The 20,278-nt window shown below is 44.9% G+C and overlaps 1 protein-coding gene across 1 annotated transcript in view; it reads right to left on the bottom strand.

Annotated features, from left to right (window-relative positions):
- Nucleotides 1-20,278, bottom strand: part of LOC126531802 (nephrin-like) — a 74,893-nt gene that overhangs the window by 30,152 nt on the left and 24,463 nt on the right. The window contains exons 9-14 of the mRNA XM_050179530.2: nt 19,491-19,578; nt 17,084-17,220; nt 15,294-15,447; nt 13,020-13,078; nt 6,406-6,646; nt 3,457-3,744 (exon numbers count right to left, since the gene is read on the bottom strand). Coding sequence (XP_050035487.1) covers nt 3,457-3,744; nt 6,406-6,646; nt 13,020-13,078; nt 15,294-15,447; nt 17,084-17,220; nt 19,491-19,578 — 967 coding nt within the window. The remainder of the gene's footprint in view (nt 1-3,456; nt 3,745-6,405; nt 6,647-13,019; nt 13,079-15,293; nt 15,448-17,083; nt 17,221-19,490; nt 19,579-20,278) is intronic.

The raw sequence follows: 20,278 nt of genomic DNA, 5'->3' as shown, positions 1-20,278 counted from the left end.
CCGTACTTCCTTTCTTTGCACAACTGCTAGAAAGGCATATTTTTGAAGAGATGGACACCTTGTTCTAAAGCACAACATTTTATCAGCTTACCAGAATGGCTTTGTTCAATGCAGCGGTACGCAGAAACTTTTTGAAACTTTGTCAGATTTCTTACACGAAACTTTTTAACGAAACCAAGTGGCTTGTGGACTCTTTTTGGATATATCAAAGGCATTTGACTCAGTTAACCACCGTATTCTATGCAGCCAACTTTACAACAATAGCTTTCGGGGACATTTTCTAGATTTTCTCGATAGTTATCTTTTGAATCCGTCTCAAATTGTTTGTTTGAACGATGTACATAGCACACTTCGGTACCTCACAGTAGGAGTGCCGCAGGGTTCGGTGCTGTCACCACGTTTATTTAACTTATACGCGTGTGACTTGGGGCAGGTAATTGGCACAGACGCTGTGTTTCAATATGCAGACGACATGTTTGTTTCACGACACATGGAATATGACAGGGCTGTTGCTCTGCTTCAAATTGATGCAGTAAACGTCATAGACCGGTGTAAAAGTAATCGACTAAAAACTGGTGCCCGAAAAATGCAATTACATTGTTTTAGAAATCCCTTAAAAGTTATTGATGCCACACTGGCAGTCCTTTTGCATGGATCCGATTTCTTGGATGGCGACTATACACCGACTGAATATGTACACAGCCTTAATTATCTTGGAGTTCACTTTGACAATTATTTATTATGAAACGTTCATATAGCTTCCGTTTTGCTAAACTTCGACGAGCTGCGTGCTTACTTTGGCTGCGTTCGGAGTTATGCTCCCATTACAGTAAAGAAAGCGATCGCGCATGGGCTAGCTTATTCCCATATAAGGTATGGCATCTGCTGTTCTTTAATTTCCAGCAGCTTATGGAGTTTATTAAAGTATAGCCTGCAACACAAGCATAACCCAATCGGCTCTTCGAAAATGCCAAATTTTGATTGAGTCTCTCTCTGTATCGTTGTGCCGCGATATTTATGAAACGAAGATTTTCGCGTACCCGCTAAAAAGCATATGAATCTACGCAATTCCTCCCGATATGTTGTTCCGCGAACAAGAAGTAATTATGGCAAAGGGCAAAGACAATATTATATTCGTAATTTGTTTAATGAATTCCCCGCCTCAGTACTGGAGCAACGAAGTTTATCCGGCTTAAAAACACCTTAAAAGAAGGGATAGAAAGAAATGTCGCTCGTATGAAGCTAACTTTTATTTGTGCGTATGTGAGCATTGCGAATGGTTTGAACATGATACCTGCATTCACTACGCGGCTTTCGTTTAGTAAATTTGCCAATTCAGTGCACATTCTTGTAATAGTGTGACCCGTCTTGTTTGGCGATGACATGTCGCAACTTTGTCACTCTATTATTTTGCGTTTCATAGTATTTTTTTTGTATGTGCTCGTGAAAATGAACAGGTTAGTTTATATTTTAGAGCATTAGTTAAGCTACCCTGTCAATGTGATTTTGCCGCGACTCTCAGGTCTCCGCCATGCAAGCCCTCGGAAGGCTTCCGCAGACCCGGCAAGAAGTGCATGTACATCAGATCTCGCAAAAAAGGCTATTATTTATTTCTCCGTTAATCTCATTTAATCTCTTGGTCTGTGAAACGGTCTTGCTATTGATTGTTCCATGCAGCAGATAACGCCATTCAACGGCCGGGACAATCGAAAGTGTAGAAGGGCACGCGCGCAGACCACTTTATGTATGCCGCCAATGGATATTGCGCACACATCTGCTTCTTCAACAGGGAGAATTTGTCGTTCTAGATAACGTGCGGTGAACGCGTTGCACTATTCAATAGCTGGCGCGCTTATTCTGCGGCCGATGGCCGCGGGTTGCTTGGTCTGCGTACCTTACTGCATGCACGGACAAATGCGCATTTCTTTTCTTCACTTGGGACTCCTGTGCTACGATAGCATTCGACCAGGTAGTCTCGAAGCTGCTCGTTTCGGCACTAGCCCGTTCGGTAACGCAACTGGATTTACAATAAAATTCTCGGCAAGCGAGGCGCAGCGGCGGGTAAAAAATATCAGGTATTTGAATGCAGCCCTGCAAGGATATAGGCTACGGTTAAGCAGGAGGGAAGATTGGCGACAACCCAGTCTAGTTGGTATAGTGTAAAACTTGCATGCATGAACTCATCCTGATTATAACACACTTGGACTCTGGGGAGTCACACGGAATATATGCGGCGGACTGGAATGAGCTGTTCAAGGCTGTTGTGCTTTTGGTACCGGACTATGGCAGGGCGATTGACCTGCCAACTATGTGTTCGAACCTCGATTATTTTTTAAATAGTGCGATTCTTTCAGCATTTTTCAGCCTATGGGTCAAGCATCTCAAGTTTTGCGTTTCTGATAAGCGAAATGAAGTCGCCGGAAGCTTTCTGCTTTCAACTTTCCCCGTTAGACCCTGCTTAATTCTACATACATCTGCTTACTCTTGTCGGCAGATTGTTTCCATGCACATTTGAATGTTTCACTGTAGGGCCGTCTACATGGACGATATGTCTGTCGAGAATTCTCTTTCTTTTTTATGTTTCAGCGTGTGCCCTCGTTATTCCTTCTTCTATTTTTTTTTCACGTGAAACGTCTTTAAAAACAGTCAAACGAGGTCGCTTGCTGAAATCGATGTAATGAAAACATGTTGCAGCATTATCACTTAGATCTTCGCAACCATACTACCCACGCACCATACTTTCGTATCGTTGTGTGAAGGAAAGAAGCCATTACTCGACCATGTATGTGTCGTGTATACAGATGACGCCGTGGTCGCGCCACAACGCAATCAAAGCTAAATTTAGCGGCCGTTTAGAGGGTAGCTCGGCAGTAATATTGTCTATCTGAGCAGCAATGGTCGCGCTTGGGAAAGCTCGCTAGGCCATATTAGGACTAATTTATCAAACCCAAACTGGTGTCCTCCAGGAGTTGTAAGGCCTACAAATGTGCAACATGTGCCAAGAATTTCAAGCATGCTCGGCTGTACATTGTCCATCATTCACACGGTGGTCAAACGAACGGCGCACTAAATATCAATCTAGCAATATTAGAGTGAAACAATGAGCGCCACATACTCCCGCTCCGGTTTCCACCAAGAAAGTGAACAATTACTGACCGCATTGGTCAAAATTCAAACTTGTTCACGATTATAGATGCGCCTCCGACGACGAACTCCACGGTCCGTTATTTATCACTCCAGCCAGCTCTGCCCGGGAACGCTACTTTTTCGACATAACGATACAACCACTTTATGGGCTAGATAATCTATTAAAAAGCTGGCGAATCTTAACAGACCACACTGCTGTCAGCTTTAGTGCCGACTCTGTGGAAAGGCAGATTGTCAAGCCGTGTGCCATTCGCTTACATTCCTGGCTATTCACGAATCGTTCGTGCATGCACCTCTAGGAGTACTCACAATGCACTTTGACGACAACGGTGGCCTTGGCGGATCCGATGCTGTTCCTGGCTTCGAATTCGTAGCGTCCGCTGTCGTCCTTCTGTGCGTGGTTGATGAAGAGCGCCGAGGCGCGGTGGAAAACCCTACGCGTTTCCCGCCACGACTCCAGAGGCAGCGGAACGCCCTCCTTGGTCCATGCGTAGCTTATCTTCGAAGGGTAAGCCTTCGCGGACATGTTCAGCAGCACGCTGTCGCCTTGCTTCACCTCGTGTTTTGCCACAGGCGGGTGCAGGAACAGTGGCTTGTCTGGGAAGACCAAAAGCAGAGGCGAAGGCGCGTCAATATTAAACCTCGCCTGCGTACGTCATTGCGAAAGTGGACTTACAAAACTTTTGCCGATCGAAATCGCAGGAATGAGACTGTATGGCAAGTGACGACAGATTCTCGCCTTTGGCGCCCACACATGCCAACTGCTTCGGCACCCAGCTCTGAGTGGCGGTCGTTTAACAGCGACGGCAGTCACGAACGCACAGAGACGTCATGTGTTGGAACTGGCCTCACTGGCGGCAATGTGTCTCAGCATTTCGTCTTCTTTTTTTATGATTGGGTCTGTGTTCAAAGTTACGTCGCAATAATACTTTGAATCACTTGAGAAGCTTCAAAAGTAAAGCGTAGGCAGCGTGTACATTTAAACATAGCGTTCCCAAGCGGCTTTGCGTACACAGAAGCACGAACTCCTTTGTACGCGTTTTCCATTATCTTGTACTCTACGTTCCTTTACACGCCTCGCCGACAGCATCCCTTAAAGGGCAACACCGGCCATTTTTCTACTGATCTTAATAAAATTTTGAATATATGTTCTTTTTTGCCCTCTGATTATCTGTGCCAAACTATATGGCTGCAAGTCACTTAGTTTTCCTGAAATCCAATTTTAATTATTGGTTGCGTTCGCGACTCATGACTTTCTACTGGCCACCTTGTGTTTGTGACGTCAGAGACTACACCGCCACTGTCATTGAAATCGTCGCTTAAATCGTCGCTCTCTGGTTCGAAAAATCTGTAAAAGCTCCCTGTGTCGCCAGGAGACATCATCAACTTCGTTTCTTTGGCGTTAGCGCCAAGTGTACTGCGTGTTTGCATCATGGTAGTATAGGATGTGACGTCAGTGAGTCATCGTGACGTCACCCAAAGCAGCTACCCATTTCGGTTTGGGTATGTTGTTTATTACTTATTTAAAATTAGTGATAAATTTCAAAGCAATTTGAACCATCCTACCGGTAACAGGTCTGTCAATGCCATTTGAAAATGACAGTATCTTAACACGGTTAAAAAAAAAAGAAACGTCGGAGTTGACCTTTAACATTGCATCCCCATACTTGTAAACCTCCCTAGTATATTTTCCTCCATCGAACGCCTATGACCACACTTATCACTACGTTCCCTTTAGTGGTGTAGTGCATTAAAAGTTTCGTAATGATATAAGCATCAATGCCAGAAGGAAAGAAACCTATCGCATAAAATGCGGGTTACACTTGCTAAGCAGCGACAATCTGAAAGCAAAAGCCAAAAGCTCCGGACTACTAGTTTAGGTATAAGAATAATAATTTCGTCTCTTCTCTACGCGCCAAATATTTATTGCAGTCACTCGCAAGCCCTGAGGCTTTCGCGCAAGGCGGCTTGCTTAGAATGCCGTCTATGGAAAATCCCGAACATGATTGTTGTATCCTGAGAACTATCCATGTGTGGAGTTAGTTACGAGTTAAAATATTTTTATCAAAGATTCTACAGCAGCAAACACCATTTAGTTAGAGTTGCAAAGAATAATACACATTTTGTAAGGAACAAGTTGACCTAGCAGTGAGTTAAACAACGCAACAAACAATTTGTTATTTTGGCGTCCTATCGAAACTTACGTCATGCAGGCTATCGTGTGCTGTCAGTTCATACCCTGTCGACTATTTAAAAAAATACATAAATTATTTCGCAGGACTTGTAAGCATCTTGCAAAGTGTCGCAGAAAAAACATGGCTGCCTGGGCGATCATAAACAAAATCACCTCGATGGGATTTACATTGCAGGTGCATTCCAATAAATATAACCCGCCACAAATACAGCTAGTGCTTGAGGATTTAGCAACGCCTTCAATTTCTAGCGAAAGGGGATGCCTGTGCTCGCATGGGGATGCCAAGCAATACGTGAGCACTTTACACACGAATACGAAGAATCGCTGCAGGAATAATGTAACTTGAGAAACGCACATTAAGACAACGGTTCTTTTCAAGCGGTGATTGCTGCGCGTTAGGCAGAAAGACAAATTTTATTAGTGGAATGTCAGATTATGAATCAAGACAGCTTTGCTTCGAGGTCGCCTCAAGCTCAAAGAGCAAGAAATCTGCTCTGACCGTGGTGCACAAGTCATTGCTTTTGTTTCCCCGAAGCCGGGCTTTTCCCAAACAGCTCCGGCATGTTTGGGAGTGTGGGTTATATGAGTGTGGGTCGGACCCCGGTCGCCCGAAGGCTTGTCATTCTCAAGAAAGGCAATGTTAATAGTTGCAGCGACGCGACACGCAGACGTAAGCAAACACAAATCTAAGAATAGGTTAGGAAACACCATTCTGTCAGATAATTTCTCTTAAACGCATTTGTCAAAGCTTTTAGTGTCTTAAATTACTGCGTTTGTCCGTCGTTTTTTAGCGCTGCCTTTCTGTCTCGAATTCTGATTCTTGTGTACCTGTAATGACATCTATTACCGGGGAAGTAGAGCAAATAAATATCACTTTAACCACTAGCACGTCACGCCTACAAAAAAGAAGAAAAAACAACCCATTTCCCTAAGAAAGGCTTCCCGTCCTCCGTGCGCGCGTGCGCGAGGTCGCTGCCGACACCGAGACTGAGCCACGTGAGCGCCGCCCTCGCTTCGGTGACTTTATTGCGTCGTTCACTGCTGCGGCAGGTCGGGTCCCTTACGTCGCACGCGCAGCGCCACGCTCCTGGTAGCGGCCGGCTGCACTTGGTTGGAGGCGAGGCAGGTGAACGTGGCTCCGTCGTCGGCGGCTGTCACGTTGAGGCGAAGTCGGCTGCGCGTCGCCTTGCCGCCGTGCTGGGCCGCTACACGGCTCTGGTGCTGGCCAGACAGGGTGCGGCCGTCGCGCTCCCAGCGGATGCTGCTCTCCGGGTTCGAGCTACCGGACTCGCACGTCAGTACCACCTGCCGGCGAACGACAGGGACAGGTACTTTCATTGTTTGTTAATGGCATCTTCGTCAGATCGTTAAAGAACGCGGTGCTAGGACTACAACGTCGTGAAAAGCATTGTTAAAGATGTATTTCACGTCACTTGGACTCCTCTCTCTCTCTCTCTTTATGTCTCTCTCATTCAACTTTCGACAAGACTTGCATTTGTGCTCATTGCTATCATTTCCCATTTGTATAAGTTACTCTTAAAGAACACATATGCGCAAAATTCAGCTTCCTAAACTATCTTCTTTTTAAATTTCTATATTGCTCGTTTTCCAACCGTCCATCCCGTATCTCTTCTTACTTCCTGTTTTCTGGGAAAATTAGGCTCACCAGGTTGGACAAATTTGAAGGTTATTTGTAACGCAAGAGATAACAATGACACATCTTCAGCAGTACATTAGGAGGCCCCAAAGTAGAACTGTCTGGGTGACCTCCTGTTTTACATTGCATACGTGATAATGTATGCATTAACGCTTCACGTTTCCTTAGCCATTAAGATTATTTACAGCTTTTGCCACATCTAGCAAGGATTGACTAGTGGGCTAGTTGTTTCATGATCACTGAAAAGCAGCCCTAGAAGACAGGACAAAATCGCTCTGAGTGCCTATGTGCTCCTTCCTATATTGTCCCGTCTGCTAGCACTGCATTTGTGTTGTCACAACTACTTCTTGGAAGAACCGGCAGCACCAAACACCCCTCCAGTTCTCTCGCCATCCCCACTAAGCACCCGCCATTTGAACACTGATTTTCCTCTTCCTACTCTATGCACCCACCTATTATGCTTCCCCATTGAGTATAGAGGAGGGTGAGCATCTACGTAAAGGCTGCATGCAAAAATAAAATAAAAAATATGAAGATAAAAACAGTTGCTTCTTTAACGAAGGCATGTACCTTTCTCGAAACATTGATTGCAAAGAGATCCGTTGTCCTACCGCTGTTGCTGCTTAAATATGCATCTCGAGGATAAGAGGGCCCTAATTCGCTGGCATTCAGTCTTCGTAATACGCACTGTAGCCGGCTTAGTTTTCTAATGAAGCTTCGTCTCTTCCCTACATGGAGCTTTAGCCCAGTCGTAGCGCTCTGGAACGACCAGTCGGGGATTTCACCGTATAGTAGGGAGAGTGGTGGTCTATAGTAGGCACTGTCGACACGCCGGAAAGACGCGCGGACAGGAAACGCCTCCATTAAGATCAGCTGGAGCCTGGAGGACCAAGCAGAACTTTTAGAGAAAACTTTAGATCTCGCCCGAACTCGGCGTTCATATTCAACGTTTAGCAGGCAACAAAGAAACGTTCTCAATACTCAAACTATAAGCCGATTAGAATAATACTTTTACGCGCAAGCGTAAATGGCCCGCCAGTGAAATCGGCGAAGTTTGAAGCCGCGAAGGAAGCGAGCGCTGCAGGAGGGAGGCGCCTAGAGGCGGAGAAGAGAATCGCGCGCTGGGGAAAGTGCGAAGCAGTTCGCCGAACACGCGGTAAAGCAACATCACCAAGAGGAAAGCCTAGGTGGCATTGAGCGAAGCGGGGAAGGAGAAAAGGATTGCTGGGGAGGAGGGTAGGCGGATGCGCGCTGGGTTGCTACGTGTCCCGTGTGCAGTATGGATGTAGCGGGTTCGAGTCGCGATAACATCGTCCCTGCACGCCGTATGCTGTATGTGCGAGTGAAAGCGGGCTACGGTGAGCCGACGGCGGCGGCTCAAGCACGCGCGCTTAAGGGAGGAAAGTGGTGAGGAAGCGCGTCGTCTTCCAACCGGGAGGGTGGGGGAGAGTTTCTATTCCGGCAGCTGCTGTGTATGGTGCAGCAGCGCGAGCCCCATCTTGAAAGCGATCTCCGATGTGGACAGCCTAGGCGCACCGAGGGCCGAGAGCTTCGTGTGCGCTACAGCATCCACACGTTTGCGCATCACCCGCGTTTACGAAGGGAAATGTCACTGTAACGTTGTTGTATTTATTGCATATATATAAAGCTCCGTGCCCTTCCACTCTGTGAAGAAGGATGACAAGCGAAGCTGTGTATGCGGGCCCAGGGTGTCTAACAACTGAGAAAAATGGGAAAACTGAGAATTCTCAGGGATATCGAATAGTCTGGAAATACTCAGGAAATACTCAGGGATTTTGTACTTCTATCAGGGGAAACTAGCTGTAATTTTATTGAAAGGGAACGAAAGTCGTGTCAATGCTGGCTCGAGTAACAGAAAGGGATTGTAACTAATCGTCTTTAACGCCGTGTCGTCGGCTGAGGCGTTGCCGATGTACAGTCAACGACCGACTTTCCAGACGCACGATAATTCGGACGGCTTCGCGGCACCACCACGTACCCCATGGAGTCAATGTATAAAAACGTCTGAAATTTCAGACGCAAGAACCCTTCGCCGTCCGATTTTCCGGACTTTTTGCCGTGATTGCAGGTCAGAAACTGCATTAATCAAAGCCACCACCACCGCCGTTTTGATTACCTCGCCGCCTCGAACCGGCGCTCTCGAACGCAGATCCGCTGGCAGCCGTAGCCACCATTGCGACAAACGCTAGGCCTAGCTGATTCGACGTTCGCTATTAAGCTTCTTGCTGTTCGCCACCGTGCTTCTATATAGAAAGAATTCGCCGCTATCAGAAATGGCACCGACTTCGCATTTATGGTCTACGCGATTGGCTTCAAAGCTCGGAAAGCACGGCGCGTTGCATGCATAATACCGGTTCCCGAAGTTAGCTTCGCCTCAATATTTCAGTGTTACGCAGTGTAGCATAACAAGCGTGGGACGGGGCAATTGTCACGGGACGCAGTATGTATTCTTTAATTATAAACGCGGCCACCCGCCATTTCCTGTCACAGTACGAGCACTGACATGCCTAATAAGCATACTGGCAGGCCTTTTCGGATGTGCCTGTGGCGGTTTTAGCCCTTAAGGGCAGTAAAAGACATACATTCATTTTTCCGAACTGCCCGATTTTTCGGACGTTTTCGCGGCCCCTAGGGAGTCCGAAAAATCGGACGTTGATTGTACAACTGGCCAAGAGGATGCTTCAGATGATCCGTGGGGTGAACGCGCGGTGGAAGGAGGACGCGAACAGAAAGGTCCTACGCATTGATGAATGAACAGGAAAGGAATTTAAGTGTGCCGCCACTTCTTTCAAGGAGCTTGAGCACCAAACAATGAAAGTCATGGCTGACACCGAGATGCAGGTGTCCCTCATCCAAATCAAAATAAACTCTTTAAAGCAGTGAAACGCAACACAGGTGTTGTGCGTGGGCTGAGATTATGTCTAGGACAGCTTAGGTTGACGCACCAGCTGTTCAGAGCGAATCTCACTTGTGAGAAAGTTCGGGCCTTATACCAATAAGCTTGTCATCAATTGATAGAAATAGCTTATATCCCCTTCAGTCACGGCGCCCACATTTGAGGACGTGACCTATTTTTGCTATTTCTGTGCAGTCGTAGCCAGGAATAGAGCGCAAACATTGAACTTACGGCAAATTGAACATTCTGATAACCAAAATTACTTGCATTTTACTTCTGTGTAATATGTATCGTCACAGAGTACCGCTTTGGTGAAGGCACTACCGTGTTTCATGTGATGTTTAGCATGGGGCATGTCAGTAGCAACCTTAACATATATTTTTCTTTCTTTCTTGAAATGCTCGAGGCCACTGAATAACTTGGGCACCTAATTCGAGCAGGGGATCTAATGATTTTAAATGAAGAAGCGTAGCATGACTGACTTCACAACATTCAAATATTGAGTTACTTTCTAATTATGATGACTCTTCATAAAATGACCCACCGTGGTTGCTCAGTGGCTATGGTGTTAGGCTGCTGAGCACAAGGTCGCGGGATCGAATCCCGGCCACGGCGGCCGCATTTCGATGGGGGCGAAATGCGAAAAAACCCGTGTACTTAGATTTAGGTGCACGTTAAAGAACCCGAGGTGGTCGAAATTTCCGGAGTCCTCCACTACGGCGTGCCTCATAATCAGAAAGTGGTTTTGGCTCGTAAAACCCCATAATTTTTTTTCTTCATAAAATGCTCAAAGAGTCAGTCTACCATTTTGATTTGCTTTCAGTGGAGTCTCAAGCACTATCTATGTTTCACACGTGTATCTACAGTCGATAATAATTCGTGACGAAAGGGGACATTCGAAAATATTTTTTTTTGTATGCATCTCTTCTTTTGTGTTTGAGAACGTTCGACTGGATTTGGAATGAGTTCTAAATTTTTTTTTTCAAGTATATCTTATTTGCTGTGCATTCTGCTAACCCTCCCTTCTGATTCATTTTTGATTAAAATAAACGCTACTCCTTACTATTCAAACTGGGTCAAGTTTTTTAATTTTTTAGCATGCTTACTATAGAGTCACAGCATCGGGAGAGACGGTGGCAGCCTGTCTTGACATAAAACAAAGTTCTGTGTTACTCAGGAAATTTTGCAAAAGCACTCAGGGAAAACCTAGAAAACTGAGGGAATTCGAAAATGTCAACTTGATAGACACCCTGGGGCCCCTTAATGGCCAACTGCACCCCAGCCGCGGGTCGGCCTTGTATTGCACAGTCTTTGGGGGCGGCCCACGAATGAAAAATTGTTGGCCCACGCGCGGACGCGATCCGCCAGGTCGTAGCCATAGACAGCTGCGCTGCAACATATATATTATTACGGTTGCAGAGAAAGTGACATATAATGCCTGACTGTACAGCCTACCAACGTTTCCATAAGAAAGAAAATTGAGAACGTCGTGTGAGAGACCTTGTATAATATGCAAAATAACGTGGGCATTTTTTACACTTCGTATGCGCCATGAGGCACTGTTTACAGAAGAAAATACTTGTCTTTGTTTCGAAGTTACAGCGCTGTAAATGAGGCGTTCAATGTCTTTGGAATACATTCGGTATATTCGTCAATTTTTATCAAATTTTTAGTTCACTAAGCAAACTGTTTGTGAGAATCAATGAATACAATTTGACTCTTTCTTTTGGAGGCAAGAAATGTCATAGACACCGGCGTTCCGTTCAGCCTATGAAGAGGTGTACTGACACCGCTTTCTTGAAGGTGCAATCGACTGACCGTCAGTTTAAGAAGTTAGAGGTTCCACGTAAAATTTCAGGCGACGGGGTTTTACTTATTGATGACTCTAACCGTTGTCATGGTAATGTTATACGCTACGCGCAAACAAAATATAAAAATATATGGTGTCGATATTCGTGGTGATCATCTTATGCTATGCGAGGGGAACCTCAGAAATGGGCTTCTCCTCGCGATTTGTGTTAACTGAGGAACCAGCTTTACAAGTATGCGTCACATAACATTGGCAGGACACCCCGGAGATTGTCGAGGTTGGTACGCACGCGCAAACAACGTACTGAAAGAGAGAGAAAGGGAGAGATATTCGAAGAAAAAGGAAAAGAAAAGCACACTAATAAGCTGCATGTGAGTTTTATGCGTGTTTCTGTTAGACTGCCGTTGTTCACCAGAGTCCTGATGTAGCTATCTTGATATGAAGGCAACTCATACCATCGCAGAGATGCTCGCCTAACGAAGACGCACGTCAATCAAGTAAGCCTTCATGAAACATGCGAACAATGAAATTGTGCGTCGTGTGTATTGCATATGACAATTGAACTTGAACAATATGAAGTCATAGCTGATTAAATGATTTTGCACGCATGATTGTGTACTACATGTTGCTTTTAATCTTCATACCCATCTCCCAGATTAACTGCACTAACTGCAGTCAATATTCTATTACAATATAAGTAAACAATGACACTTGTAGTGCATGACGAACGAAGCTCTTAAAGCAAGAGTCCGGTGTCCCATGTAATCAAAGTCTACCTCTCAGTAACTGAATGTTTGCTGGAAGCTTCGTAGATCGTATCGTAGCGCCAATCGGGACGAGGGTATGAGAAAGAAGCAGCAGCTACCTTCTTTAAAGCACATGTCGTTACTCTCGTTCTGGTCTCTCACACTGTGTTATCACTAAAAATACATTATTAATGAAAACCTCCAACTCGCTCAACAATTTTTACGGTACTCAAGGAAATGACAATAAGCAGCGCTGGACGAGTAAATCGCGAGATGTGTTCATGTCAAATTTCCTTATTTTTGTAGAAATAACGCGCTCTGAATTTATATCTGCTTTCGGTCACGTAACTCCATCCAAATAAAATAAGGTTTTCCCACCAGTACATCGTACACAGAGAAATGTCTTTGATAATTTAAAGAGCTTTTTGTTCTTGCACGTGCTTATATGGCAATGAGTTTCAACACGAGCTTCTATGAGCAGCCTCAAGTAATCTAGTTGAACGGTGGCGCTTTTTCTTTCAACCAAGCAAGAAATAGGCGCCACTCACCGTGTCACCTTCTTTCGGAGCTTGTGGAACCACCGTGATAGAGACTACTTTCGGAGGAACTGCGATACAAAATGTTTTTTTTTTACAAGTCATTATCTCAACCAACGCAATTATGACGAACTGCTGCGAGTGATATTGACCCTTTTCGCGGAGCAGATTGTTCTAGACAAGCGAGATGGCGCTTTCGGCCACGCGGCGCACGAATACGAAACCACTAGCGCTTCCACCTTGCTTCTGTGCGATCAGCTGTCTCAAATGCAACTGTGCTTCAATAGTGCTCGATTGAATCATGTGGATTGAAGACATGTGCAGTAGTTGGTTGCAAAAATAGTGGCTGCCATATTAAGGAACTGAATGAATATCTGCGGCCAAGTTCGCGGACCACTACTGCAATTGTCCGTACGTGTTACCGGCACTTCGAGATGTACGGCTTTGCTTGAAGATACAAAAATTTGCTCATCCACCAGCATTGTATCGCTAACCTTCAAAAAAAGTGCTTTAGCCCCGGAATATCGGCAAGAGTGAGTACCACTCGTTAAACAATGCCAAAGGGAGTAGCGCCACGTCCTCTCACAGTAAGTTTCGTGCACAATGGATACACATATACCCCAGATGGCGCGGAAACTTACGCCCACTCGAGCGCCAGCGTGTCAATGAGTGAATGGGCGCAAGCTTGAATATATGCGCACTATATAGGCACAACAAATGACGGACTACACTGATAGAGCACCAAAGGTCGAAGCTGAATGTTTCGTGACGGTCCACAAGAGTAAGCGAGTTACTACCGATAATACATCTTTGCTACGAGGTATAGCAACGTGCAAAACAACTACGTTTCAAGCCTTGTGCACAGCAAGAGTAAATCTATGGGGACTGAGCACACTCGTGAGCGATTAGGCAGAAATAATCAGAATCAGCAAATTTACTGAGTCAGAAATGTGACAAGCTGCTTCTTCAAAATATTTGCCAACTAAAGAAGGAAGTGCAAAACAGACTAATCCTAATTCAAATCATGAGCGGAAAGTTTGGATAGCTTGGAATACATATTTAGCCCCGCTTTTAGAACAAGCACCATATGCGCTGTTCGCGCCGTTTAGACATAGCTTAATCAGCGCCGAATGTGCTTTTGCATGTTCTCTGAAGCTGTGGCCAAAGCTTCGTGTCATCCACCCAGTCACCATCTACGATATCTCCCGAAACAGAGGCTTTCTAAGCCGCACCGGCGTCATACACACCCATTGTATACACGGAGGCAACGGTGGCAGTTGAGGCAAGCAGTGGACGCGTGACCACGTGATCAAACGTGGCAGCGCACACAGGATTACCGCGAAAAGGGTCAATAGGGGAGACAGCACACAGACAACACATAAGAAATGCACTTTTGAGCGACGTGTGTTATTTTTGTGTGTGTGAATGTTATCTGCCGGGGTTGTTTAATGGCTATGGTGTTGGGCTGCAAAGCATGAGGTCGCGGGATCGAATACCGGCCACGACGGCCGCATTTCAATGGCGGCGAAATGAGAAAACACCCGTTTACTTAGATTTAGGTGCACGTTAAAGAACCCTAGCTGGTCCAAATTATTCCGGGCTCCCATAACGGCGGGCCTCATAATCAGATCGTGGTTTTGGCACGTAAAACCCCGTAATTTAATATTTTTTTAATTGTGTGCGCGTGTATATGTTTGTGTGTGTTTTTCTTGATCAGATGAGCCACCAGTAGTTAGGTGAAAATAATAATTAAAGAATCCCTTAAAAACACGTAGTAGGCGAGAACAGCTGTTTCCAATGTGATCAGTATAGTTTAAGGCTTACAGTTTGAGTTCACTCATAAACAGCAGCCGTATTTTGTAACGACCCATTGCATTTCTCTTTCTTCTCGGCCTTCGTCATGATTCGGACGTCGCTACCATCATGGTCGCCACGTAGCCGTTAGCACTGGCATCGATCACTCTTGCGCAATGGATGCCGCCACGGTGGTAAGGGATGCTTTATCCAAAATTAAATGTCTCCTGACAACATATGGCCTCATTACCTACAGCTGTAGGTCACTAATACTCATGCTGCATACGCAATATAGTTTTCGTAAATGACATTTATTTAGTGGATGGTAAGCCCTTGCATTATGTTCCGCACTTTTGTCCTTGCATTTTCTTTTTGTTTCATGATTCGTTAATTACAAATGAAGTCGCTGCGAATAACCCAGGTTCCTTATTTCGCGCGGTCAGTGGTTAGGCGAAAATCAGTAAAGTGAACAAAGTTTCAGTGGCCTCTTACAGATAACCGTCGTCTTGACGGACGTCGTCAGCGGCTCCGTGGTGGCCGAATTGGAGGCCTTGCAGTGAAACGTCGCTTGATTGTCGTCCGGCTGCGCCATGATTTCCAACACACTCGACACTCCGCTTCCTGTGACCGTAGACAGCGATGAGTACTAGAAAAAAAAAAAAAAGAAATCAGCAGAACAAACTGCAATAAGCAACGGCTCGCACATTGTAGTTTTCACATATAGTAGACTTCTGTTAACTCGACTTCGGTTTATTCGATCCCAACTGAAGGTCCCGGCTGGTGCCCATGCATATCTATGGGGAAGAACTTTCATTATTTCGTTCACAAAATTGGCCCTCACCAGATAATTCGTATTCGACCAGTTAGCATTCACGCGCATGACTGCTATGGTAATCCCAATAGCGACCCCTTTTGTGGCAGCGTCTGTCTCAGAAGGGACCGTGAGTGCGTTGCGCAGCATCGATCTTCCGTCGAAAACACCTATTTTCGGCTTACCCGAGGACTAAGTTCAAGCAATAACGATAGCTAACAATGTCTGATTACGGTATTTACCCAATCCTAACGGGCACTTTCTTTTCACGAGAATCGGAACGGAATTCACCCACGCAGTTCAAAAGCGGATGCTAAAACAAAACCACGTTCGCGGCGTTCGTATGCCTTACTTCATGGCACATCTGCAATGCGGCGAAGCTGACTTTAAAAAACCAGCCGTCATTTCGTAACACATATTAGACCCTTGCCTATTTTTCATGCTAAAGAAAATAAGGTGCGCGTTAGATTTCTACTTTGCTTAAGAGCTCGAATGTCATTTATGCGTTGATTTATTACTTTGGACACATAAAAAGTGACCACGCGTTTAATTAAATTATGGGGTTTTACGTGCCAAAATCACGATCTGGTTATGAGGCACGCCGTAGTGGGGGGACTCCAGAAATTAGGACCACCTAGGTTCTTCAACGTGCACCTAAATCTAAATACACGGATGTTTTCGCACTCTGCCCCCATCGAAATGCGGCCGCCGTGACCGGTATTCAATCCTGCGACCTCGTGCTTAGCAGCTCAATACCGTAGCCACTAAGCAACCACGGCGGGCGACCACGCGTTTGGTTTAGGCATATATTAGAATCGGACAAGTACTTCCAAATGAATTAGCGATGTGTTCTGGTGCTTTTCTTGGTTCTTATTTAATTCGACCTACCGGATAATTAAATCAGTTTAGTCGGTCCCATCAGGGTTTAATTAACGAAGTCAATTGTATTGACTTCGAATTTCTTTTAGAAAAATACGAGGCATTTATTATCGCAGTGTTACAAAAGAAAACCTTAATGAGTCTCATAGTAAGAACTTCACATGCACTCTCCAACCTCAATGAAAATAGAACGAAAACTCTCACATACATGACACACAAACTTTCTCACTTAGCGTCTAATAACTAAATTAACCGAATTACGACTGACCGCCCCGCATTCTCTTAATTTTTTAATGCTCTTATTGCGTTACATTGAATAGTAAGAACACATGACTAGGATAGCCGACATTATGTTTCATGTTCGCGAACTGAAAAAAAAAGAAAAAGAAATAGAAGTCTGACACATGTTATGCTCATTGCGGGGTAGACGCGTAAGTCCCTTCTGGCCATCACCCTGGCCTGAAATAAAGCCCGTAAAGAGGCCATAGTCGCATCCTTTAGGCAGTTCGGCACAAGTCCGCGCAAATGTAACCGTTGCGCATTTCCAAATGCATGACTTCTGGTAAAGTTCTGGAGAGAGCGGCGTCGTTACCTCCTTGGTGCCCTTGTACCACTTGACCGACGGCAGCGGGTTTCCCCCGATTGAGACGCACTTTATGCGCTGTACCGAGTTGGCCACGATAGGGGTGCCTTCGTCGTAGCCGATTATCACAGGCGCGCGGGGAGGATCTGCGCACGAAAGCAGGGAGGGTGATTCACTGTGTTCCCCATTGCCGAGGAAGAAACGCGCCACGTTACCCACGTGGGACCTGAACGTGTAGGTAGACTTACGCACCTCGTAGCATATGCCACGAGTACTGTAACGATATCTGTGCTAGAGAAATTATTACGGTGTTTCGATCATCAGGTGATTTACGGTAACCCTACGGTGCTTAGTAAATGTGGTGGCAAACATGAGCCTGCAGACATCGAAACGTGGATGACCACGATGTCATGAATTTCTGAACGCAGCCAGTAATGCTGCACAACACTCTGCCAGCATGTAGTAGTATTAATTAAAAATCCTGGTTATCAGACTGCGTGTCCAGGCTGCAGATATATTCAGCGTTTTCTCAGATATTGCGGGACATAAACATTTGACCCTCAGTGTACACCTTTATAAGCTAAGCGGCAAGTGACGGAGGACACTCTAATAGCGCTTCTCAATGGAAGAATGTGTACACATTTCCCCTCTTGTCATTCCAGCAGAAAATGCTTAAAAACAAAGAAACGTCATAAAAGAGTGTATAAATTTGGGCATGTTGGTATTTTAGTTTAGCATTTAGCGCGCAAAGGACACTGCGATAGTTTCGTCTGCGTCTGTCTAAACTGTCCCTGTCTATAGTGCGCTAAACGCTAAGTAAAGCTGTCATCCGGTAAACAACTAAACTTTCCAGGTCAATTTGAAGAAGAAGAAAGAAACCGCATACAGATTTAGCAAGCATATTTTTCTTCAATGAACTTGTGGAAGCCGTTTCAATACAGCTGTAGTGAATCTAGAACGTTAGTCTCGATTTTTCTATAGTGTTTTTATTCGACTTAGTTGTCTGCATGTAGGTTGAAGCGCATGCTTTATGAAGCAAGAAATAATAATAATAATAAACCGAACGTCGTAACACTGAAGAGAAACTTCCGAAAGAATGCATCACTTCATTTATATATTTTACGTCCGTGTACTCGGGACAGGCATTGACAAGCCAAGCAGTAAGAAAGTTTTTTTTGAAAGGCATGCTTAAGTGATTGTGAACATGCTCTGATGTCGAATAATACTTTCAGTCAATTGAAGCCACAGGTCTCATCATGTTCCATCGGCAAACACCTGGAATTTAAGCATCACTGCGAGTCGGCCTAGTTTGAATTGATTCATCGTGAAACTTTGCGGTACACACAAACGGGGGCGAAGAAAGACACACAAGGACGAGCGCTTTCTAGCAACTTATTTTATTATTCGGAAACATTAGACTTAAGTATCCCACAGAACTGCGCAAAACATCTCAGGATTCCTTATAGGGCGCACAGAGCGATCACGTGAATTGTGTGGAAATGTATAGATACAAGGAAAGTAGCAACACTTTTTTGTCTAACATAGCAACGGATGGGTCACTCACACAACCATCTTTTTGCTGTGAAATATAAAAAGCTTCCACGATTTCCCTCAATGTTTTCTTACAATGCTTAAATAGAATGGTAGTGTTGGCAAAGCCGGGCTTACATGAACACTCGTTGCAATGCAAAGTCAAATGTGTGCTCGGACGTCCTTTTAATATAGACAAGTGTTCGCTTTACCTTGTGTTCACACATCTGGTGGTTTGTCCGACGCACACGTGTGCGGAATTCATAGGGATCCTATAAACCACATGCTTTATGCATTCAGCAAACTGATACTTGTGCCTTATAATAGAATAATTCCTAACGTCATCCTTACCTTCAAACAAACACTTCCTATTTTGTTATTGTTTTTCTGCCGAAAAAAAAAAACACCTTTACTCCATTGTTTCCTGCTACTTTTTTTAGTCTGTGGGAGAGGCCATGTACATAAGGAATTCTAGAAACATGAATTTTCTTCGTTCTGCCTGCTTTTTTCTGTGGTTGGTTCCTTTTCTTGTTTTAGCTTCTTCATTAGTATGCCACACGACGCCTGCAATACTGTGAGTCGTTAGCCAGCATCCCGTAAACGGGCAACCTATCGATCAAATGCTTGGTTCACAGAGTGAAAACATGATTTAAACAAGGCAGACTGAAAGCCCGCAACCACTATACCATTCTTGACAAGCCTGACAAGCTTGACAAGCTTTGTGGGTCAAGCCACATATATCAAGACAAGGCTGCGAAAAACCAGGCGCGATACATCATTTGTAAAAGGTTGTTGCTGGCTAATTTTGGCACGACACTTACATAATACGCGAGAAACATACGTCAGCTTCGGCGAGAAGGAAACACAAGGAAGAGCAGTGTCTTACATATGACTTTGACTGTCACCGTTTGGACGACTGTTGCCTGCAGCTTGTGGTTTTCTGCTATGCATGTGAAAGACTTGACGTCGGGGTCCTACGAGAGAAAAAAGTGGGGGTGGGGGATTGCAATAAGGACGAATGCGCTGTGGGCAGTGGAAGACGTAAGCGTGCGCGTCTCTATTATTTTAGCAGAAGCCTTTCTTGTACTGAATATATCGAACAGCTATTAAAAGCAGTAGCGCGTGACCTGTAAAACCAACGTTATGTAAGAACAAATGTTTCTTTGCGTTGTTGATGCTAAATAAAGGCAGTAGTGAGAACGTCGAATCACTAACATTTCAAGTATGCTCGGAGGCTAGTATTCTGCCTGATGCAGACTGGCGCGGTTATTCATAACAAAAATACAAGAATACGCTGTGAAGTTGAGCGCTGCCTTATGAAGCAATATCTGTTGCCGTGCTTCATAAATTACCAGCTAGAAACTATTGTTTGTAATTTTGTAGTTAACAGCGAAATGGGAATATTCGCTACCAATGTTGATGTATATCTATTGGTGCAAATATATAGCCCCTACGTGCAATTAATTGTTGAGTGTCAGTCACCAAACTATCATAATACGTTTCAAATTGAGACATCATGAACGCATGCACAGGTCTACATTTTGCGATTGCAGATTTACACATAAGTTGGTTAGCAACTAGTGCGAGGGCGAATAATAAGCGTAACGCCAAGCGACAATTAGGCAAATCTTCTGCTACACTGGTGTTGCAGAGGAATGTATACAGCCCCATGGG

Source organism: Dermacentor andersoni, chromosome 5 (assembly GCF_023375885.2).
Source record: "Dermacentor andersoni chromosome 5, qqDerAnde1_hic_scaffold, whole genome shotgun sequence".
Lineage (NCBI taxonomy): Eukaryota > Metazoa > Arthropoda > Arachnida > Ixodida > Ixodidae > Dermacentor > Dermacentor andersoni.
Note: the sequence above shows the minus strand (reverse complement) of the source record. Positions and strands in the feature narration are given on the sequence as shown.